This window comes from Lepus europaeus, chromosome 18 (assembly GCF_033115175.1).
Source record: "Lepus europaeus isolate LE1 chromosome 18, mLepTim1.pri, whole genome shotgun sequence".
NCBI classification, from domain to species: domain Eukaryota; kingdom Metazoa; phylum Chordata; class Mammalia; order Lagomorpha; family Leporidae; genus Lepus; species Lepus europaeus.
The window spans coordinates 63375488-63398915 of NC_084844.1; the positions used below are offsets into that span (position 1 = coordinate 63375488).

General features: G+C 59.1%; 1 protein-coding gene across 2 annotated transcripts; it reads right to left on the reverse strand.

Annotated features, from left to right (window-relative positions):
- Nucleotides 1-109: 109 nt before the first annotated feature.
- Nucleotides 110-20707, reverse strand: LOC133777131 (GRB2-related adapter protein). Of its 2 annotated transcripts, none has more exons than XM_062216579.1 (5): nt 20583-20707; nt 14360-14457; nt 11327-11449; nt 2834-3002; nt 110-1268 (listed from the first exon to the last, which is right to left on the reverse strand). In XM_062216579.1, the coding sequence occupies exons 1-5, from the start codon at nt 20658-20660 to the stop codon at nt 1080-1082; spliced, it is 657 nt and encodes a 218-aa protein (XP_062072563.1). In that variant the 5' UTR covers nt 20661-20707; the 3' UTR covers nt 110-1079. The 2 variants fall into 2 exon arrangements, with proteins under 2 accessions (XP_062072563.1, XP_062072562.1); XM_062216578.1 differs by having other exon boundaries at nt 110-1271.
- Nucleotides 20708-23428: the final 2721 nt, after the last annotated feature.

A 23428-nucleotide genomic window follows, 5' to 3' on the forward strand; every position in this document is an offset into this window, starting at 1 on the left:
AATTCACAAGTCAAGGGCAGGGCTCAAGGCTCAGGATCTAAGGCCAGCCTGGATGGAGGCGGAGCCGCACACACCCAGGACACAGGCCCCCTCAAAGGGCCTCCCGCGCCATGCCCCTCCTGCTTCTGCTGGCCAGAGGGAGTCCCCCCGCCTTTCTTCCCGCTCATGGATGCTCCATCATCAACCCAGCATTCCAGGCCTCCGCACGCCCCATCTCACTTTTGCTGTCCCGGAGGATGCTGGGTGCTGGGCAGGTGCTGCCTGGGACCCACCCCGTGGGGTGCACATTCCACCTGGACATCCCAGCTGTGCCGCTGGGCCTCCAGCACCTCACTCTGGCCCCAGCTTGCCATCTAACCTGCCTGCTGGAGTTCCCCAGTGCCCTGGTCCGGGCAGAACCTGGGCCTGGAGAGTCTGTGTGGCTGGGGCCAGGGCCTGCCTGCCACTGCAGGCTCATGTGTCCAGCGGGCCAACAGCTTGCTACCACCATGTCGCTCCTCACTGTCAGCCCCCGTCTCAGGGTCGCAGGCCTCTAGCCCCTCCCCAAAGGGGCTGTGGTGGGGGCTGGGTGCCCCAGGTATGTCCTGAAGTCATTGGGCTGCCAAGGAACTGGTGTCCACCTGGAGTCTGTCCCACAAGTCCTGGGCGACAGGTGCACCTGCCCCTCGGAGCGTTCTGTACAACTTGGGAGGGGTCGTTTGGGAGACAGGCTCAGCAGGTTAGCAGTCCAGGGTAAGCCACTCAGCCCCCAGAAGCCCTGAGTTCCCTGGGTTGAGTCCACGGAAGGTGGAGCCTAGAAGTCCTCAAGCCTGCGCAGGGATTGGCCAGAGGAGGTGGGTGGGTGGGGCCTCTGCGCAAGCCTCCCTATGACGTCACACGGCTGGCGACCAATAGGAAGCGGCCGGCTGGGAGCTCCGGGAGCCGCCCTCGCCTGCACGTGGTCACGGTGGCCAAAGGCAGTCAGGAGCCAGGTCCAGTCCAAGACTTTCCGGATGAGCCCCCCGCGGGGCCCAGTGGGAGTGTCCACGCGCTCAGTTCCTGTGCAATGGCCCGCGGGCCTGGTGGGCCGCCCGCACGGGTCACAGGTGCACCGGCTGCACGTAGCTCCGCGGGAAGAAGCCGACGCGTCCGCAGGCCCGACCCCGCCACCAGTGCGGGTCCGGGCGCTCCAGAACCTCAATGATGTCACCGCGGCGGAAGCTGAGCTGTGAGGCATCTTGGGCCGAGAAGTCAAACTGGGCCTGGGCAAAGGAGGAGGCCCGGGGCGCCTGCTGGGGGGGTGGGGGCACGGGGGTCAGCGGGGGCGCCTTTGGGACGCCTTTGAGATGCCACCCTGCCCGCCGAGCTCCCCCAGGGGCGGAGTCTTGGGGCAGCATCGGAGTTGAACCTTGGTCCTGCCTGTCTGTGTTTTTGGCAGAACGCGGCGCTGCTGGTGGCCCAGCTGGGACCACAGGGCTGGTGGGCCAGGTGCTGAGGGTGGGGTCTAGGTCTCTCTCAGCTCCCTGACTCTGCAGCAGTTACTCTGCCTGCCGGCGTGGGACCACAGGAATGTGCCTTATAAACTGTGCAGGGTGGATGCCACGGAGAGCAGTGTTTAGTGCTGGGACTTCGGGACGCCCCGGGCACTCAGGCCTGGCTTCCACCCTTATCCGGGCCCCCGTCTGTGTGTGACCTGGGGTGCACTCCTGCCCTGCAGGAGCTCAGCTGTCCCCCTGCGCGAGGTATCTGGACAGGAGCTCTCTGCAGTGTGGCGCTGGGATGTTAGCCTCAGCACCTGGTCCTGCCTCCTCCTCCAGCCCCGGAGCTCGGCCAGCATAGGATGAGCAGAGAAGCAGGCTCTAATTAGCGGTTCTGTACCGAGGAAGGGGCCTGGGGGACTGGGCCAGCTCCGAGTCGCTCCATAGGGTGGGTGACCCCAAGGCCCAAGGCTGGAGCGAGGCGATGGGTACCAGGGCAGCCCCTGGTCCCTGGAGACTCCCGTGCGCTGGCACAGAGAGCAAGCAGGTGGCGTTCTGAGAGCTCACAGCTGACTTTGCTGGGGTGAGGCTGAGGAGGCAACCGCGGGTGCCCTGTTTGACTCCTGGGGGCATAGCAGCCGCTTGTCCTGTTGGACAGAGGGGACACTGAAGCCCAGGTCACAAGACAAGGTGGTGGCAGGGTGTGTGGGTGCGGGTGGGTGGGGGAGGAGGCTGTTCTGGTGGTCACTCAGCCCCTTGCCCAGGCCTTGGCCACAGCCACACTCCCCCATGTCCACTGCAGAGCCCAAGCTCACGGTCATGAGCTCTTGCCCTGTTGCCCCAGGCCCTGCCAACACCCCCTTTCTCCAGGAAAACAATATGTTTGCGGCTCAATCACCCTACTGGCTGATGTCGTCATCCTAGTGATGAAAGGGCTGCCTGGTAAATTGCTGTTATTGTGAGACGAGGGCAGATGGACTCCTCCCACACACCCTGCTGCCCGGCCAGCCCACACCGCACTCAGGGCCGGCTCCTCGAGGGAGCACACACCAGGACTGAGCCCTACAGGGAGTGAGACCCGGGATGAGTTAGGGTGGTCTCTGCGCCTCCGTGTACGTGTCTGTACCATTGGAACAGGGAGGCTCCCAAAATACAGGGAAACCTATAGCTCCTATTGAGCACCTACTGTTTTCATGCATCCAGCACTTATGGAGCGCCTACTGTGTGCCACACACAGAACAAGCCAAGATTTCCTCCTGTCCCCCCCCCCTTTTTTTAAGCCTTGACCCCTGCCCTCTGCAGACGGCGGGAGATGCAGTGGGGGTCACCCGGGCCAGCCGTGCGCCGCCTGCCCCCTGAGCCCGGGGCCCGCCTACCTGGAGCAGGGGCTCCTCGTCCCGCAGGAAGATCTGCCGCTTCTTGGCGATGGTCGTGGTGCGGTAGAAATCCACCAGCTCATTGAGGGAGTTGAACTTCTCCTCCCACAGGAAGTACTTCCCCGAGGCCTCGCGTAGCACCTTGAAGTGCTGTACTTGGTCCCCGTAGCTGAAGGACAGGACGCGGGCCCCCTGAGACTGTGGCCCTCTACCGGCGCCCCCAGGGGCTCCCGTCCCAGGGCCTCCCACGAGGGTCCTCAGGGGTTGGGGGACAGTGCACGTAGCGGGGAGACCCCACTGGCCTGGGGAGAACCCTAGACAGAGAAATGCAGGGTGAAGGACCAGGCTGCTTTCCTTCTTGCTGTGTGACCTTAGGCAAGTTGCTTAACGTCTCTGAACCCAGTTTCCCCTTACCCATGACAGCTCCCTACAGCTAAGCTCGCAGATGTCGCTGACTGTGGCTTACTGGTGGCCTTGATGGGCACCCCTGAGACCTCAGCACCGAAACTGTGCTCCCTCCCTGCCCCCTCCCCGGCGTGGTGACACCTTGGCGTGCTGGTCCTATGGGCAGCCTGAACTGTGCTGATGTGAGTGGAGCCCTGGACACACTGGGCGCTTCACATACTCACGCCTTCCCCAAGAACCTTCTATGGCTCCCCATTGCCCTCGGGACAAAATCGAAGCACTTCAGACCCCAGATCTGGCTCTGACCACACGTCCAGCCTCATTTCCACTCCGACAGGGTCAATGGCTCCTTCTCTTTCTCATCTCCTGGCCTTTGCCTGGCTGTCCAACCCACTACCACCAAATTATCCCAAGCGCTAAGGAGATAATTTGCGCTCCCCAATCGGCCAGAATCTTCCTTGTACTTCCCACGCTTGCACACCCTTACGCCAGGGCAGCCACGCAGCGCTGGCATGGGGGAGGGACTTAACTATTGTAACTCCCTTCCCAGCTGCAGGGGTGGCCTTTGGAGAGAGGGTAAACTGAGACCCCCCCCCCCCGCCACTCCACGCAGCCATCGCCTGCCTGGAGCCACAGCAAGAAGGCTGGGATGGGGGGGTGTGTGTGCGGAGGCACCTCTGAGCTCCAGGTGTGCTCCCTAATTGATTATCATTATGTAACAATAGAAATAATTACTCCAATTACGACGCGCACAATGCCCCAGATTGTATCGGCCCAAGTGGGGTTGTTCTCTGCCCTGTTGCTGCCTGCACCCCCCCAGGAGGCCACCTCTCCCTCGCCCTCGCTGTCTGGCCAAACCTTGAGTGTTCTTTTTGGGGTTCCAGCCCACCAGTCTCTCCCTGCCAGCCGGGAGCATGGGTGCTCTCCTAGCTGGTGCACGGAGGGAGGCTGGGGACTGGGGGCTGTGCAGGGGCTGCCTGCGCCTCACCTGGCTGGGCTGCAAGCTATGGAGAGCATGCAGCAGCTCCAACTCCCAGAGCCTGGGGCTGGGCACCTGGCGGCTGGCGGGGCCGTGCAGGGGACAGGGGAGGAGATGACCCCAAGCCTCCGGGGCCACAGCCTGTCCACATGTGGAGCTAGAGGAGCTCTGACTGGAAACCCGGGGAACTGATGGTTCAAACAAGCACAGGCTACTTGCGCCCTGTATTTAAGATCTCTTTAGGGGCCGGCGCTATGGCCCACAGCGGGTTAAGCCGTCCCCTGCAGCGCCGGCATCCCACATGAGTGCTTGTTCGTGTCCCGGCTGCTCCACTTCTGATCCAGCTCTCTGCTGTGGCCTGGGAAAGCAGTGGAGGATGGCCCAAGTCCTTGGGCCCCTGCACCCATGTGGGAGACCTGGAAGAAGCTCCTGGCTCCTGGCTTCTGCCTGGGCCAGATCCGGCCATAGTAGCCATTTGGGGGAGTGAACCAGCAGATGGAAGACCTCTCTCTGTGTCTCTCCCTCTTTCTTTGTAACTCTGTCTTATGAAAATATATATAAATCTCAAAGAGTCTGTTTAAACAGTTTGGATGCAAGGTGCTCACGACCAGGTGTGGCCTGCCTTCCTCTACTCCCACGGTTCTCTCCCAGCAGGAGGGACCATTGCACCCCCCGCCCCCCGGCCACCCAGCCCTGCTGCATTCTCTGTCCCATCACTCCTTCCACCTGTCAGTCTTGGGACCAGGGTGCTGCTTGGTTAGAGGTTTAGAATTAAATGTCTAAGACACAGAGTAGTTCAAGGTCACTCACCGCCCTCTGTATGGGGGGATGGGGCCAGGTGGGATTCTCCCCACCCTGCTTGAGTCAAGGGGTCCAGATCCCACCCCTTTCCACTTCTACACACACAGTTCGCCTTTGTCCACACGTTTAGGAATTCTCCTCGAACTCCTACCCAGGCTTCAAGGCCCAGGTCAAATGGCCCATTCTCTGAGAACTGCCCCAGGCCTCCTCACAGCCTTCTGTGAGCCACTGCCCACAAGGACGTGTATTCCTGACACAGAGAAGGCAGGGGGGCAGGTGGCAGCTTCGAGAGGGTCCCAGTCAGTTGGGACTTCAGCAGTTCTCACTGGGGTGCTTTGTTCTTGAAACTTCTTCCAGCACCTCTGAGCTGGGTCCCAGCCCACCACGGGGGTCCTGAGCCTATAACAGGTGCCCTGACCCCACAACTGGTGGCAGGGAGCTGGTCCTCCCCTAGGATGGGGCTCTGGACCTGTGGAACAAGGGTCCCCCCAAGGCCAGCTGTGTGCCGCCTGTACGCATTGCACCTGCTGACTAAGGCCCTGAGTCCTGGCATTGGGGCATGTGTGTCCACGTGCCCACAAAGGAGAGAAGGGCGGGCAGGAGACAGGACCTCCGCCCTGTCTGGCCCGCCCCAGCCTTTCAGAGGCCACGGCACCTCCTGGAGGTAGCCTCTGAGGCTGTGTGCTCACAAGCTCAGGGGTTTTCCTGGCCTTTGGGTGGGGCGCATAACGAGAAGCGTCCTTTCTCCTTACAGTGGAGAGATGGCGCCCCATGGCTGGGTGGGTGAGAAGCTGGACAATGGGGACCCCAGGGGCTCTGTGTGTGTCTTGGGGACAGGTGGCACCTGCGCCTCTAGGTCAGGGGACAGAAAAGGGGTGGGGTGGCTTTGACCCCAAAGCAGACATCTCATGACCGGACAGTTCCCCAGGACAAAGGAGATAAGGAAAAAGGGGAAGGCATCCGGGAATTCTAGAACTTTCCACCCTGCGATTCTGAGAATTCTCAAATCTGGGAACATGCACGGGGTGGGAGGGGCACAGTAGATGCTCAGGAAGTGCTGGGTTTCTTCCTTTCCAAGAAAAAAAAAAAAAAAAAAATAAGCGCCCACCGCCAGGCATCAGAGGGCAGAGGCTGAATGTGACCCGACCCGGTGTTGGCCAGCTCTGGGAGGTGGTCCGCCCTGATGAGGCCATCAGGATGGAGCCCCAACTCCACGCTGAGCCCCTGGGCTCCCTAACCCCAGGCAGGGAGTGGAAGAGAAAGACCATGCACTCCTGTCTCTCAGGGTGGCAGCCCGGGGGCTCCCGGGGATGCGGCCAGCACCGAGGGCAGCGCGGGCTGTGAACCCTCTGCCTGGCTGCTCCTCGACCTAGCCCAACGAGCCTCTGCTTGCCCGTCTGTGACGTCAGCAGCCGAGAAGAGAAGGCTGCACACAGCCCGCGGGCTGCAGACTTCCTGCCTTACAGCCTTGGAGGGGGCAGGCCCGCCCCCATCTCCCATCGGCTCCCCCCTCCCCTTCCCCAGCCACCTTGGAGGCCTGAGTGGAGCCTGGGGGCCTCTGGGAACCACCCCACCTCCCAGGTAGACCCCACCCCACCCCCAATCGCAGGAGTTGAGCCCGGATCCTAGTGAGACCCAGGAGGGCCCAGGGTGAGTTCTGGGGAGGGAGTATGGACTGTCCTGGGGTCTGTGCACCATGGTGGGCAGGACCCCAGGGCACAGGCGAGCCCCCCTCGCCCCCCGCTGGAGCTCCTGGCACAGTGGCGTGTGCCTGTGCCTCCTGCTCTGCGTGTGTGTCTTTCACTGCTGGATATGTTCATCTCTGTGCGACCCCCACACCTATCCAGGCGGGTGAGGGGCTGGCCCAGGCCTCTGGGCCACCAGGGGACCGAGTTGGGCCTAGCAGCTGGTCCTGCCCAGCGGGTTTTTCTGGCCTGGTGGCAACCGGTGGCAGCAGCAACAGTAGCAGCAAAGGTGACAGCAGGAGCCCAGGGAGGAAAAATAAGGCTGAGGTGGGAGTGGGAACCCCGGGACTCCCCTTGCCCGCAGCCAAGGCCCCTGGACCCGCCTGGGCAGAGGCAGGGTGCTAACTGCCACCAGGGGATCTCCATCCCCCCACTCCGGCCTCAGTTTGCCTATCTGTAGAATGGGAGCGGTAGAATACCCTGTCCCAAAGCACACAGGAAATAGAATGACTCTGACTGTGGCGGTGGGGGTGGGGGTGGGGTCTTTGGGTCTCAGGGGAGGTGTGCAGAAGGGAAGGCAGACAAGCTCTGTCAGGGTACACGGTTGGGGGTGCCAGAGCTGCTGTGTGACCCGGGCAGGTTAATGCACCTCTCTGAGCTTCAGCTCCCTTATCTGAAAGCCGGACTTTTGGGGAGCAGGCACGTTTCCTCCCCGCCTTTGCAGGCTGCGAGCCCCTCCCTGCTCCCAGACACACCCCCCACCCCACCTGCTTCATTTGCCCCAGTCTTTATCGTTGTCCGAGACTTGGTGTACTGGACTAATCATTGGGCATTTTCCACCCCATCTGTAATGAAGGGGATCTTGCTTTGGTTTCGTTGATGGTGGAGCTGCCCGGTGCCTGGGACAGGGCCTGGTGCACACACACACAGTGGCTGTTCAGGGGTCACAGCAAACACACATGCCCGGGCTCCGGGACACCTTTGCATAGCAGGAGGCAAAACACCACCCTGGGGGGGACCAAGGGTCCGTGATGACGGAAGAGCCCCATGGTGGCCTGGAGTGCAGAGTGGGGCAGAGGCTACGCAGCCCAGGCATTGCGCGGCCGCCCCTGGCCTGCCGGCTGCCGGTGCTGGTGTGTTTCCTGGTGGTGGTGGGGTGGGGAGGAGGGGGGGAGGGACAGCCCTTTGTAAACTCGTAAACAGCAGCTTGCAATGGCCACTGTGGCTCTGTGAGGCAGCCCGGGGCCCATAAATCCCTGACAGCTTTATGGGGCTTGGCCTGTGCTTGTGGGACATGGCCACGCGCAGCAGTCAGAGTTTCCCAGAGCCAAGCCAGTGAGGGCTGGAGAGCTCTCGCACACCAAGCCGCCGAGCCATCCCTGGCCCGGATGGCTGTCAGGTGGCTGTCTCCCTGTCAGTGATGAGGGCGGCACAGCTGAGAGAGGGCCAGGGCCGGCTTGCGGTCACACAGCAGGTGCAGGGCCGGGGTGAGAACTGGGCTGGTCTCCCAGCCCTCCCATGCCACCACCTTGTCGCTCCACGGGCAGGAGCCTTTTGGGCCAGGAGTCTTTTGGGCCAGGAGGAGCTTCTTAACCCCTTGCCAGCATATTGCATGGCCCTTGGGGGTTAATGTAATGGTGATTACCGTAACAGGCATTTTCCAAACACTGTGTGCTAGTCAGCATACTAAGGCGCAAAGAACTTGCCCAGGATTACACGGCTCATAGGTGTCAGAGCTTGAGACTTGCTCAGAATCCCACACGCCTAGCCATAGGCCTCCTCTGAGTCCCAGTGGATGGTCATCTGAGGGCCACGCTGAACCGTAGCAGGAAACAAGGCCCTGCCTGGGAGAAACCCAGGGTCTAGCACGCCACCTGCTGGTAGCATGCACTAACTGCATCCGACTGGGCCCAGGGAAGCCTTTTCCAGCTTCTGAGCTTGGAGCAGGAGTGGCCGGGATCCCTTGAGGCAGAGGCCAGGGGACCATGAGCCAGGACTTCCCTAGGGACATTTCCAGGTCCCTTGCTAGGACACATTGGTGTTGGTTCCCGCTACCGCCGCTCTTCTGGCCAGACGACTTGGCTGCTATCCAAACACATCCCTCACCCTCCACCTCTGGGTCTCTGCATAGTCCCTGGGCCTGGTACGCTCTCCCCTCTCCTGTGCACCAAACTCCTGCTCATGCTACAGGGCCCGGCTCTGAAGCCACCTCCTCCCTGATGAATCCACTGACCCTCCTTCAGTCAGTGCTCAGCTCTGCATCCGGTTGTGCCTATTTCGCCTTCACCACCACGCTGCTGGAGAGGAGCCAAAACTCTCCCCGTCCGCCACGCACAGCTGATGCCCAAGCTCTGGCCTGAGGCAGAGGTGCTCAGGTCTGGCAAGGGGTTAAGAAGTTCTCCTTGGCCCAGAAGTCTGCTGCTTCTAGCGTCCTGCCCGTGGAGAGACAAGGCGGTGGCCTGGGAGGGTTGGGAGACCAGCCCGATTCTCTGGTCCTGCACCTGCTGTACGACCGCAGTTAAAGAGTGCAGTTACAGAGAGCCGCCGGAAGAGGGCAGTGTGGCGAGGCTCGAATGGGGAAGCCTGGGTGGGACCGCCCAGCTCAGGAGGTCCCCTGGGCCCCTGCTTTGCTGGGTGACCTCGGACGTTGGGACTGGTTCCAGGAGCCCTCTGAAAGCCGGACCAGCCCGCCTGGCGGGCGCCGTTCCCAGGAGATGATGACCGGGACCCTGGACAGCCAGCTCCGGGAATGCAGCCGCTTCCTGCCTCTGCGGAAGTTGCGACTCCTTGGGGGTCTGCAGGGCCCTCGGGGAGGGGTGGCGGGGACTGGGCAGTGGAGGTGAGGGTGTGCCCTCCATGGTCCCCAGGGGAACCCACCGCGACGCCCCGCCCAGCGCGCAGACACGCTGCTCCGTGGTGGGCGATGCTCTCCCACTTTTTAGATAAGCACGTAGAGGCTCAGAGAGGGCGCTCCTGCCCCCTCCGGATACCCAGCCCCTTCCCGGATGCAAACGCAAGGAAGTCAGCAGAGCTGGAGGCCGCTGGAGGCGGAGCAGGTGGGTGGGTGAACCCCGTGACGTCAGCGCTGCCCCCAGAACGGCAAGCCCAGTGGGGGCGAAGGCCGGCTCACAAGGCTCACTGCGCAGGCGCTGACCACAGCACCCATCCGCTCATTACAAAGGGTGCTCACGCCGCGCAGGGCTCTGGCCGGCCAGAAGGCATCAGGGGCCACCTGATGGAGCTGTCCCCATCTGAACTTTTCTTTCTCTCCTGCTTTGGGGTCCCGTGATCCTGTGCGCTCTCACACTGGCGGGTTAGCCCTCCAAGCCGACCTATGTGTTTATTTAAATCACAGAGCCACTGGTGGTGGGTCCGGCTGTCCTAGGAAAGCTGCTGTCCCCGCAGAGCTGCGACAACACACAGGCTGGCGGCTGCCGCCTCCCGGAGGACACACAGCGAGCTCCGGGCTCACCCCCCCTGCCTTTCATCCGTGCTCCCGTGTGGCACTGCCCGCCCAGCACTAGCTGTGAGCTGGCACAGTGAGCAGCTGGTCTGTGCCGGGCTGGGTGCCGGTGCCCGGAACCACACGGAGAGCTGGTGGCCCTGACTGCAAAGAGCCATTCCACCGCGGGACCCGGCCACTGCTTTCTGATCCCTTGCCGCTGTCCAAGGCAGTCCCAGAGACCTCCCTGGCCTCCTTGCTGCCATGTTGGCCCCCAACAGTCCTTCCTCATAGCAGCCAGAGAGATTTGAGAAGAAAAATAATGGAATCTGAGCATGCTTGGCTCACCCTCCGTGGCTTCCGATTGCTCTGAAAGCCCTGCGCCAGGTCCTGGGCAGCTCTTGGTCAACGCTGCCCACTGCCCCTGCTCTAGCGCTGTGGCCACCTCTGGGCGCCTGCACATCCCAAGAGCAGCCCCCACCCCAGGGCCTTTGCACTTCCTGCTGTTTGCCTAGAAGTCTCTCCTCCCAGGTCCTTAGCCTCCGCCTCCTAGTTCCGATTGTTCGAGTGCCACCTCCTCCGAGAAGGCCTCAGACTGCCCATCTCGGCTCCTTCTGTGTTCATCTGTCCCTTGTGCATGGTCTGTTCAGTGTCCTTCTCCGTGGCACGGGGCTCAGAGCTCCCTACATTGTCCTTAGACTTGTGCACCTGCATAACCTGCTGTTCTGGCACTAGCCAGGGGCCCGACTCCCCCCCCCCCCCCATTCCTGCCACTCTAGGACGATGGCACACAGCTCCCATGCCAGGCATGAGGCTAACTGACTGGACACATCCGCTCGCTGAGTCCCTGCAATTGCCTATGTCACACGACAGGAAGCAGGCACAGAGAGGTTAAGTGCCTTCCCCCAGGTCACAAGCCAGGAAGTGGGACCTCTCTCGTGCACATCCTGGCCACCCGCCCGTAGCGCCTCGGTGCCTTCTCTCACGGCGCCCCCTGGCGACACGGCCCTTCCTTCCCCTGAGGAAGCCCTCAGCCCGGGGCCTCTGTCCAGCACGCCCCCTCTTGCTCTGGGCCGCAACCTGGGGTGCTTGGACGGCGACACTGAGCCCGCCAGGCGGTCCACGGCCTGGAGGCTCGGCTGGGACCCCACTTCCCACCCACCCTGGGTGCCCCAGCTCACTTCACGGAGACAGAGAACTCGCCCGGGGAGCTCTCGCTCTCCCGGATCAGGAAGGCTCCCAGCTGGTTCCGCTTCATCAGGATCTCTTCGGCCAGCTGCCGGGAAATCCGGCCGGAGTACCACCTGTGGGGAGAGGGCTGCTGATGGCGCTGGGGAGGCCACGCTCTCTCCCACCAGCACCACCAGAGAGAGAGAGAGAGAGAGAGAGAGAGAGAGAGGAGATATTTGGCCACTGACCCTCCGGATGCCTGCAATAGCCAGAGCCAGGAGCCAGGAGGAGCCAGGAGCTCCATCCTGGTTTCCCACGGGGGTGGCAGGGACCTAAGTACTTGAGCCGTCACTGCTGCCTCCCAGGGTGCATTAGCAGGAGGCTGGACTTGGACGTGGAGCTGGGACTTGAACCCTGGTCCTCTGATATGGGATGCAAGTGTCCCAAGAAGCACGTTAAGCACTATGGCAAATGCCCACCACACTAGCTTCTTTAAAGTAAAATAAATAAAATAAAATGTTCATGCAGACCCTGGGAGGCAGTGTGATGGCTCAGGGAGTTGAGTTCTTATGGGAGACCTGGATTGAGCTTCCAGCTGCTGGCTTTGGGCTGGCCCAGTCCTGGCTGGGAAGTGAACCAGCAAACGGGAGCTTTCTCTCTCTCTGCCTCTTAAATAATAAAAAAATAAATACAATTAAAAAACATAAAAGCAAAGGACAAAAATGTAAACAGTGGCACCAATCTGGCAAAGAAAGTTCTCTCCCTGTACCCATTCCACAGAGGCAGACTCAGCTGAGCTGGACAAACTCCTTGTCTTGCCCACCACACAGAGTAGGGTAGACAGCAGGCGCCTGATAAATGCTTCGATTCTTGCAAGATCCTTAGGGCCCAGGCGTAAAAGGCTGGGCTCCAAGTTCTGTCCCAGTCCTGCCCGTCCGGCTGTGGCCTCATTGGTGGCTGTGGACCAATTATCTAGGTCCCCTCCCCCAAGTTCTGACGTTGAAGCTGAATTTCCGGGGTGACAGAAGGCAGAGGTGAGGCCTGGAGGCGGTGACTGCTGTGGCTGGGCATGTGTCCCTGAGTCCCCCGGTTAGAAACTTGGTCTCAGTGTGGGAGGACTGGGAGAGAGGACCTCTCATGGGGCTTGCACTGGGGCTTCTAGGGGTCCCGTGAATGGACAAACTTCGGGTTCATGGGTTGGTGGAGATGGGATGGGTTTTCGGTGGCTCACCCTCAGCCATGTAGTAAAGCAGCAAGGAGCCCCCCCCATCGCTCCTGTGCTGTGGATGTCCCTGCTGGGGTTTTGGTGTCCAGGAGCGCCCCCCCCCCCCGACCTTGGGTCTTCAGTGATAGCAACAGAAATTCACCAAGACCCTGGAGAGAGCGTGGCTTCACCCTTCCTCCCCAGGGAGGACATGACCAGGCGCCCACCCTCCGAGGGGCTGCGTGAACCCCCTCCCCCTGCCAGTCTCCTGGCACCCGGGGTTCAGCCCAGCTTTGGCTCTGACCCCCACTGTGTTGTTGATGACCACAGCGAGGTCAGAGCAGCTGGAGGTGTCACCGTGGGACAGTGACAGAGTGAGGCGGGGCCAGGAGCAAAGCCGGAGCCGGATGGGGCTGGTCACGGGTGGCGGATGTCAGTGGGACTTGTCGTGATGAGTGATGAGCGGGGTGAGGGCGGAGGTGGGGAGGCGGGGGGGGGGGGGACGGGCGGGAGAGGCTGGTGAGTGGAAGGCACTTCCCAGGCCCGCTGAGCTGCCTCTGGGAAGCCCTCCATGATGCCTTCCTTGGCCTCACAGCCGGCTCAGGTACCTCTGGGGTCACTGCAGGGTTTGCCTTGTGCTTCTCCTGGCCGGGGGGTGGGGGGTGGAGGTGGGGGGCTGGTGTAGGCAGCAGGCCTTCTGCACCCGCCCCCCCGCTTCCCCCTCACTCTGGGGCTTTCACAGGCTGAATCAAGGGTGGAACTGGAGTTCCCCAGTCGCTATCTGGGGAGCAGGGGAGGTGCTGAGGTTAGCCAAGAATGCACCTGGGCACGGCCTCAGGCACACAGGTTGGGGGCCTAGCCCGGCCCTCACCCCCATCCCAGACACGAATAGTCAGAGCGGCCTCTGGGGGCATCTGAGGCTGGAGTCCCTCCAGGGGTCCCCAATCCCCTACTGTCTGGCCGTAGCTACTGGCATTGGCCCAGCAGGCCTGGCCCCTCAACAAATAGAAACCTCCGCTCAGCTTTCCCAAGCAGCTGTGCCCCGACCTCCACCCCCATTACGTCCTTTGGTTGCCCAGCTGTGCCCCTGACTTATGGACACTGGAGTGCCTGCCCTGGCTGGCACCAGCCCTGCCCGGGGCCCTCTCCACCTCCCGCTCTCCTTGGGCACCCCTGAGCAGTCCAGTGTTACACAGCTAGGAGGGACGGGGCAGGCCTGGACCCCAGGCTCCGTCCCAGGAGGCCTGGTGGACGTGGCTCTGTGACACAGGCTGGGACACGTGGAGCCCCCCCCCCCCCCCCCCAGCAGAGAGGAGGCTGGAGGCGGTGGCAGTGTTGGAAATAACTCAGAGAGAGGTAAAGAGAGAACACCCCTCGGGCCTCCCCCGGCCCTCCCTGCACCCCCACCCCCGCTCACTTCCTCATCACACACACACACACACACACACTCACCTCCCTGTCTGCCACTTGTCTACCTTGCCCTAACTCCTCCGTGGCTCCCTGCTATCCTGAGCCTGGTATTATTTGAGGCCCCCTTGCCAATTCCCATAGGCCCTGGGGTTCTCACTCCTTGCTCTCCCTTTGCTCATCCCCTTCTTGTCTCTTTTTCTGCTTAGCCAACTCCTACACATCCTTCAAAACCTCGCTTACTGCCCCCTCTTCTAAGAAGCCGACCCTGGTTCATCGCTCAGCGCTGACTGTCTTCCCATGTCCTCTCTGCCACACAGTAGGGCTACTCTTGATACCCTCTGTGTCTTCAGTATCACCCCGGCTGGACCCTCCTGGAGCTGTGGCCAGGTGGGGACACAGAGCTGCAGGGCTGGGGACAGAGGACACTCACGGGTGGGGCTTGATGTGGATGTAGTTCTTGGGCACGAAGCCTTCGGCACCCCGGAGCTCAGCCTTGTACCAGTTCTGGTCATCTTCCATGTTCAGGATCTGTGGGTGGGAGAGAAACAGCCATTCAGGCCCAGAGGAGTGACAACTGTCCCCTGCTGAGCTCCTGCTGTGTCCTGGGCCCCAGATGGGCTCCTCCAGCTCCAGGCCCCTCTGGCCAGGATGCAGGGCTGGGAGCCCCGGGGGAATGATCCCAAGGTCATGGGGCCACTAGAATCAGCTGCTGGATTCTGTGATCCTGCCACTCCCTGGCCTCAGGACAGCGTCTCTTGAAAGGTTCACGGTGTCCCAGGGGTGGGGCAGCTGGGGACCAGGGGAAACTTGGGGTCAAGGTTTTGGGGCAGCTGGAGGTAGACTCTGGCTGGGTCACCCAGATACCCAGCAGACCACAGGGGATTCTGGGAGGCTGATCTGGGGGGCCTTAGATTCTGAGCCGTGTCCACAAGACTGGGGGTCCCACAGCAGTTGCGTGCCATGCACCCAAAGCTTTGGGCTGCAGGTTGGATGCCCCCCACCCCGGCAGGTCAGAAGCCCCAAGCTGAGCTCAGGAGCTAGGGGGCCACCTGGGGTCCTCCCTCACAGGCTGGGCTTGGGGGACCACTCAGGGCGGCTTGGGCACTGGGGAACAAAGGCAGGAGGCTTGGGCTGGGAAAAGACTGGGTCTCAGGCCCTAGCCTTGGGCTGCCAGGCGCCAAAGCCCCCTCTGCCCCACAGATGGGCCCAGAGGAACCGAAATAGCCAGAGTGGGCGTGGGGAGTGACCAAGCGAGCAACCGAGGGGAGGAGCCAGCTGGGCCTAGGGAGGAGATGGCACGAAACTTGGGCTTCCTCCTCCTCCGCCCTCCCTGGGTCCTCTGTCACCCGCTTCTAACACAGCCCTCCAAGGTGGACATCTTCACAAGTCATTTTCTAGATGCTGAAACCGAGGCCCAGAGAGAGAGGGGAAGGGAGAGGCAGGGCCCATGTGTTCAGCGAGGACCCTGAGGCCTGGGGCTTTGTTGATTCGTGTGTGTGGGTGTGGGGGGGTCTCCTGGCCCACCAGTGTCACCCCCCACTCGCCTCCCATTTTTGTCTCTAGATCTAAGTGTGGGTGGACATTTCTGTTGCCTGTACTAGAGCAGTCTCCAGGGGGATACTTGGAGAGAGAGAGGCAGAGAGAGAGAGAGAGAGACTGGGTACGGAACCCCCAAGGCTTGGGGCTGCTGACGCAGGGGGTGGTGGGGAGAGAGAGAGAGAGAGAGCGAGAGAGAGAGAGACTGGGTACGGAACCCCCAAGGCTTGGGGCTGCTGACGCCAGGGCTCCAAGGCAGGTGCTGATGTTTTGCCAAGAGGAGCTGAGATTTACTCGGTCACGCTGGGTTGAGTCCCTTCCTTCCTGTCCCTGAAGCCCGGGGAAGGTCAGCAGCCTCAGCGAGAGGCGGAAGCAGGTGGCCGAGGCAGGAAAATTGTTGCTCAACATAACCCCCTACCCCCCAAGCCTAATGAGCAAATAAGAGACTGTAGGGCCGCCTGCCACAGCCACGGATGTTAACATGTGCTGAGGCCCGGGGGTTCTGGACGGCTCTGCCTGCTGCTGACTTTCTCCGTGCCCTTGGGCTCAGTGTTCTCATCTGTTCAATGGGCACATTTGTGGCCTGCACGGAAGGTGGCAGTGTCTCGTGTACCGCAGTGTGTACCGCCTCTTCTGTTTTGTCTTGTTCTCCTGTCATGTCTGCTCTGAGGGCCCAGCAGTGTTCTCGCGGGTTCTGTTTGCTGAGTCCTTACTGTTGATATGGTTCAAAAGCCCCAGACCGGGCTGCTGCTGTGATGCAGGGGGTTTAAGCGGCTGCCTGTCTTGCTGGCGTCCCATAGGACTGACGGTTCGAGTCCAGTGGCTCTGCTTTCTACCCAGCTCCCTGCTAATGTGCCTGGGAAAGTAGTGGAAGAGCTTGGGCCCCCACCACCCCTGTGGGAGACCCGGATAGAGTTCCAGGCTCGTGGCTTCCGTTTGGTCCGGCCCTGGTCATTGCAGCCATTTGAGGGGTGAACCAGAGGTGGGAGATTCTCTCTCTCTCTCTGCTTTTCAAATAAACTTAACAAAAAGAATCAAGCTCCTGGATGCTCCACTGCACTTGTCAGAATGATTGTTTCTGGTCCTTTCTCTGTGTATAAAACTCCAGCACGAGAGGGCCGGCGCTGTGGCATCCCATATGGGGTGCTGGTCCATGTCCTGGCTGCTCCTCTTCCCATCCAGCTCTCTGCTATGGCCTGGGAAAGCAGTAGAAGATGGCCCAAGTCCTTGGGCCCCTGCACCCCCGTGGGAGACCCAGAAGAAGCTCCTGGCTCCTGGCTTCGGATCGGCACAGCTCCGGCCATTGCGGCCATTTGGGGGAGTAAACCAGTGGATGGAAGACCTCTCTCTCTCTTTCTGCCTGTAACTCTACCTCCCCAATAAATAAATAAATAAATAAATAAATAAATAACTTTCTAAAAAAAGATTTGCTTATTTTTATTTGAAAGAGTTACACACAAAGAGAAGGTGAGGCAGAGAGAGAGAAAGAGAGAGAGGTCTTCCATCTGATGGTTCACTCTCCAATTGGCAGCAACTGTCAGAGCTGCTGTGCTGATCCGAAGCCAGGAGCCAGGAGTTTCTTCCAGGTCTCCCGTGTGGGTGCAGGGGCCCAAGGACTTGGGCCATTATCTGCTGCTTTTCCAGGCCATAGTAGAGAGCTGAATTGGAAGTGGAGCAGCCGGGTCTCGAACCGGCGCCCATATAGGATGCTGGCACTGCAGGCAGCGACTTTACCTGCTATGCCACAGCGCCGGCTCCATAAATAAGTATCTTAAAAAAATCCAGCACATGGATTGGTATCCATGATCCTCCACACAGGACCAAGTGGCAGTGTAGATGGAGGATTTTACATCATGAGACACCCTCCAGAAAACATCTCCGAGGCTGGCTCGTGGCTCATACCACGCGGATCAGACAAGACAGACTGTCACAGACACTGCCCCACTGCCCCACTGCCCCACTGCCCCACTGCTCCACCCCTCCACTGCTCCACCCCTCCACTCCCGCTTGCTGTCTTTGTCTCTGGCGCTCTCCTCATCCAACCGATCCTGCATCCTGCTTGTGGATCAGGTGTTGCCGAAGGCAGAGCCTGGGGCTGTTTTCTTCCCTGATGGCTTCCTGGGGCCGAGAATGGGCCCTGGGACACCCTGGGTGCTGCCCGAGTGCTTCTGAAGATTTTACTTCTTTCTTTCTTTATTTGAGAAGGAGGGAGACAGAGCAGAAGAGAGAGAGAGAGAGAGACAGAAAGTACACCCATCTGCTGGTTTACTCCTCAAACACTCAACAGGGCTGGGCCAGGCTGAAGCCAGGAGCCAGGAGCTCCATCCAGGTCTCCCAAGCGGATGGCAGGGACCCACCCACTTGAGTCCTCACCTGCGGCCTCCCAGAGTCTCTGCTTTAGCAGGAAGCTGCAGTCAGGAGTTGGGGCCAGGACTCAAAGCCAGGTAGGCCTGGTGTGGGACACAGGTGTATTAACTGGTGCTTAACCACTAGGCCACACACCTGCTCCCCCGGGCCCTTGTTCTCTCAGGAGGAGGAGGTCTGGGTCGCAGGTGTACAGATCTTTAGGGCTTTCTATATGTTTCCCAGATGCACCTTGCAATGGTGGTGTTGCTTTACCTGTCCTCTGCCTACGCAGGAGAGTGAGTGCCCATTTCCCCACCTGCTCAGCATATCTGGAGATTCTTGTTAACACAGAAGTTTGTGGGGGTGGAGGAGGGAGGCAGCGTTGTGCCACCTGCGATGCCAGCATCCCATATGGGCTCTGGTTCCTGTCCCACTGCTGCTCCATTTCTGATCCAGCTCCCTGCTAATGCACCTGGGAAAGCAGCGGAAGATGGCCCAAGTGCTTGGGCCCCTGCACCCATGTGGATGAAGCTTCTGGTCCCTGGTTTCAGCCTAGCCCAGTCCTGGTGGTTGTGGCCATCAGGGGGAGTGAACCAGTGGATGGAGGATCTCTCTCTGGCTCTGACTTTTAAATAAGTAAATAACTAAATAAATGAATTTTAAAATAAAAATTGGGAAATAATGGTATCTCTTGGCTTCTGGAACGTCAGCTCCAGGCAGCAAGGGCTTGGCTTTATTTATCACATGTCCTCAGCAGGTGCTCCATAGCTCAAGAGGTGCTGAACAGGGACCAGCGCTGTGGCGTAGTGGGTAAAGCCACTGCTTGCAGTGCCGGCACCCCATATGGGCATCAGTTTGAGTCCCAGCTGCTCCACTTCTGATCCAGCTCTCTACTATGGCCTGGGAAAGCAGTGGAAGAATGTCCAAGTTCTTGGGCCCCTGTACCTTTGTGGGAGACCCAGAAGAAGCTCCTGGCTCCTGGCTTCAGTTCAGCCCAGCTCTGGCTGTTGCAGCGATTTGGGGAGTGAACCAGCAGATGGAAGATCTCTCTCTCTCTCTGTGTAACTCTGACTTTCAGATAAATAAATAAATTTTTTTGACAGGCAGAGTTAGACAGTGAGAGAGAGAGAGAGAGAGACAGAGAGAAAGGTCTTCCTTCCATTGGTTCACCCCCCAAATGGCCGCTACGGCTGGTGCTGCGCCAATCCGAAGCCAGGAGCCAGGTGCCTCCTCCTGGTCTCCCATGCAGGTGCAGGGCCCAAGCACTTGGGCCATCCTCCACTGCCTTCCTGGGATATAGCAGAGAGCTGGCCTGGAAAAGGAGCAACCGGGACAGAACCAGTGCCCCAACTGGGACTAGAACCCGGGGTGCTGGCGCCGCAGGCGGAGGATTAGCCTAGTGAGCTGCGGCGCTGGCCATTAATTTTTTTTTTTTTTAAAGAGGTGTTGAACAAGGCGAGGAATAGGCAGGCCCTGTCATTCCTCCATCATTCCTTGAGCTTGAAACACCCACTCTGCCCCATGCCACCCACTTCCTAGGATGCAAAATGCAGCCCCCAACCCCTAGGCTGCCCCCGGAAGGGCTGGTGCCCAGCTTCTGCTGATATTTCCAGCTGCCTTCCTGCCTTCCCGCGGTTCTCCAACGTTCCCCGTTCGCCGAGGCAGCCCGCCCTGTGTGCCCGGCACTGCCGTGTGCCCTGTCACCTCCCGGGTGGGGCTTGCCTTCATGGTGACTGCCATCTGGGGTATCAGGCGGCGTTGGGGGGCCCTGCTCCAACTCCTTTCTTAGCAGCCAACACCTCCGTGCGATGTGGGTGCACCAGGCGTCCACTCACACCTTAGACAAGGAGCTTCACCGAGACGCTGGCCGATGTGGCTGTTAGGGACCTGACAAAGGGCAGTCCTGGTCCCTTCAGGGCTTGAAGTTTGGGGCCAAGAGGGAGGCCCGGGGCCCAGAGTGGAGGGAGAGCCAGTTGTACTGCCCATTGCTCCGGGGGTGAGACCGAGGCCTGGGGAGGGGCAGTGACTTCCTCAGGGTGAGTGGGTGGCAGCTCCGGGGCCCAGGGCTTGGCAGGGTCACTGCCCGAGTCCTCGGCCCGGCTCCCTGGCTTTGCTTGTAAACTTTTAAGTAGGGACGTTTCCAGAGAGGAGGAGGGTGAGAGAGAGAGAAAGAGAGAGGGAGAGAGAGAGAGAGAATGAGAAAGAGAGGGAGGGGGAGAGAGAGAGAGAGAGAGAGGGAGAGAGAGCCCGCAGGTTCATTTGTCTAGATGTCTTGGGAAGCTGTGCTGTCGATCAAAAGGAGCCCAGGCTGGGGGACAGGGTAATAGTTGTGATATGAGTCTCTTTTCCCTTTTCTCTAAATGACTGGGAAGCTCATCCCTGGTGATTAAATCATGGCTATTTTGGTCTCACTGGGTAAGTGGGTAAACTTAGTTCTTTCCTTAGGCCCTTCTCTCTCTCTCTCTCTCTCTTTCTGCCACTCACCTCTCCCCTCACTGACCATCTTTTCAAAGTTTTTTCCCTGGGAAACTGAGGATTGAGCCAACTGCTGCCAAGGCCTTAAATTCTTACAATGACCGCTCCCCGCCCTCCTCCCCCTTTAAGACCACAGCACTAATAATCTCCCCATTTCCCAGACAGGGACACTGAGGCTCAGGAAGAAGAGGCGGCTTGTCCAGAGTCATGGGGCCAGGAAGCTGGAGGAGCTGGGCCTTGTCTTCCAGGGACCAGAGTCCGTGTGGGGCTGTCCCGGGTCCCCCGGGCCCACCTACCTTCAGTGTGTCCCCTTTGTGGAAGGCCAGCTCGTCGCTCTCCGTGGCCTGGAAGCTGTACAGGGCCACGGACTCCATGCCGCCGTCCCTGGGCTCCAGCAGCCGGGCTGCGAGCGGGCGCAGGGGCTTCCTGCTTCCTCCGCAGTCGAGGACCGACTTCCTTTGTTTTGAGTGCACTGCGTTTGTTCTTTGACGCTGAGACCGAAACTGCCCCTGGGGGTGGGGGGTGGGGGGGAGAAACAGGAAGTGGAGACGTGTTGCGGAACGGGGAGCTCGTGTGTGAGCTGGCCTGGCCCCCACCTCAGCACCCCAGAGGCCAGGGATGGCCCCGGGGGAGTCAGCCTGCAGAGTCCCATTGTACCCATGCTACAGATGGTAACACTGAGGTGTCTGGAGGAGACACGCCACAAAGGCATCTTCCTGCTCTCTGGCCGCCTGCCTCTCATGATTCCTCCGCACCTGCTCTCTCAACCCTAAGCTCCTTGTCTGGCATTTGAGGCCCTTCTGAGTCACCCCCTGCACAACAAACACATCCTCTTCACCCTAAAGCAACCCACAAACCCCACCTTCAGTAGGGAACCCGCCGTGCGTCCATGTCACCCACCCCCTCTCTGGTGCTGGGCACCTGCCATTCCTCTTCCCTGTGCATCTGCCGCTCCTTCTCCTTCTAGAAGACTCCTATTCACCCCCCAAAGCCTGGCCCTAAAGGTTCCCCTTCTGGTTCAAACACTGGGCACCTTTGGTGGGAGACACGAGGGTGCTTCCAAAAGTTTGTGGAAAAAATGGAATTAAAAGATACATTTAGGGGGTGGGGGGTTAGGCCCAGAGGTTAGGATGCCCATGCTCCATTTCTGAGTACCTGGGTTCCATCTTTGTCTCGGGCTTCCTGCCAGTGTGGGCCCTGGGGGAAAGCAGGTGTTGGGACTCCAGTGGTTGGGTCCCTGTCACCCACATGGGAGACCTGGCTTCAGCCCACCCAGCCTGGCTGCTGTGGAGGGAGCTTTTCCCTCTTTCTCTCCATCTTGCTCTCTCTTTATCTCTCAAATGAATAAAGAGAGCTTTTTAAAGTTTATTTTTTGGTGTAAAATATTTTTGAAGTCCATGAACAGGCATTTATTCCAATCTTCTCAAAGACCCCTTGTGTGCACAGAGCTTCAATTTTTTTTTAAAAGATTTATTTATTTATTTATTTGAAAGTCAGAGTTACACAGAGAGAGAAGGAGAGGCAGGAAGAGGGAGAGAGACAGACAAGTCTTCCATCCGATGGTTCACTTCCCAGATGGCCACAATGGCTGGAGCTGCGCCGATCCGAAGTCAGGAGCCAGGACCTTCTTCCGGGTCTCCCACGTGGGTGCAGGGGCTCAAGGACTTGGGCCATCTTTTACTGCTCTTCCAGGCCATAGCAGAGAGCTGGATCAGAAGTGGAGCAGCCAGGTCTCGAACCAGCGCCCATATGGAATGCCAGCGCTTCAGGCCAGGGTGTTAACCCGCTGCGCCACAGTGCTGGCCCCTCAATATTTTCTTACATCAAAAACAAGCTTATCTTTTAATTTCATTTCCACAAGCTTTTTGAAGTACCTTCATGTAAAACATTTCCTATATATAAAATAAAATAAAAACTACAAATATATTACCATTTAAAACTAAGCACATATTTCAAAATTCTTGTATCTTAAAAAATTATTTATTTTATTTGCTTTAAAGACAGAAAGAGGGAGAGAGAGAGAGAGAGAGAGACCAGTGGTTCTCTCACCAAATACCTGCAACAGCTGAGAGGGGTCCAGGCTGGAGCTAAGGGCCTGGAACTCTCTCCAGGCCTCCTTTGTGGCTATCAGGAACCCCATTACTTCAGCCGTCACCTGCTGCTTCCCAGGGTGTGAATTAGTAGGAAGTTGGAATCAGGAGTGGAGCTGGGATTCGAATCCAGACACTCTGATATGGGAGATGCGGGACCCACGTGGCGTCTTAACCCCTGCATGAAAATGCCTGCCCTAGCAAACTTACCTGCTTTTTTTTTTTTTTAAAGCTTATTTATTTATTTGAAAGGCAGGGTTACAGAGAGGCAGAGGAAGAGAGAGGTCTTCCATCTGCTGGTTCACTCTGCAGATGGCCGCAACGGTCCAAGCTGTGCCGACCCGAAGCCAGGTGCCAGGAGCATCTTCCGGGTCTCCCCAAGCACTTGGGCCATCTTCCACTGCTTTCCCAGGCCACAGCAGAGAGCTGGATTGGAAGTGGAGCAGCCGGGACTCAAACCGGCGCCCATATGGGATGCTGGCGTCCCAGGCTGTGGCTTTACCCACTATGCCACAGAGTCAGCCCCTGCAAATTTATCTTTGAAGACCATTTTTCCATGAACTCATTGATATATATATATACATATACATATGCATATCTAATAACATATATCAAGTACATATACCTAGACATGCATATGAGTTTTGAGAGTTATGCTTCCAAGCGGACAGAGTATCTCTACGTTTCTGAGTTTACTTCTATATCTACACAGCTGTGGATGATAAACCAAAGCCATGGACTCCATCAGTGTCCACTGGTGGCTGCAGATAAGGGGGTCATCCTGCCATTCTCACGGTTTTCTGAAGCTTTGATCAGCTGTATGTGAATCTACAGTTATCTCAAAACAAAGGGTTTACTTTTTATAAAAAAAAAAAATTGGACGAGGGGCTGGTATTGTGGCACAGTGGGTTAAGCTGCTTGTGACAGGTTCGAGTCTCGGCTGTTCCACTTCTAATCCCGCTCCCTGCTAATGCATCTGGGAAAGCAGCAGAGGATGGCCCGAGTGCTTGGGCCCCTGCACTCACGTGAGAGACCCAGAGGAAGCTCCTGGC

Coding starts and splice junctions, on each gene's coding strand:
- LOC133777131 (XM_062216578.1), bottom strand. CDS start 20,660: ATGGAGTCCGTGGCCCTGTACAGCTTCCAGGCCACGGAGAGCGACGAG. Junction 11,450..14,359: donor ATCCACATCAAGCCCCACCC/GTGAGTGTCCTC, acceptor CTCTCCCCACAG/GTGGTACTCCGGCCGGATTT. Junction 3,003..11,326: donor GAGTTCTCTGTCTCCGTGAA/GTGAGCTGGGGC, acceptor CCTGTCCTTCAG/CTACGGGGACCAAGTACAGC.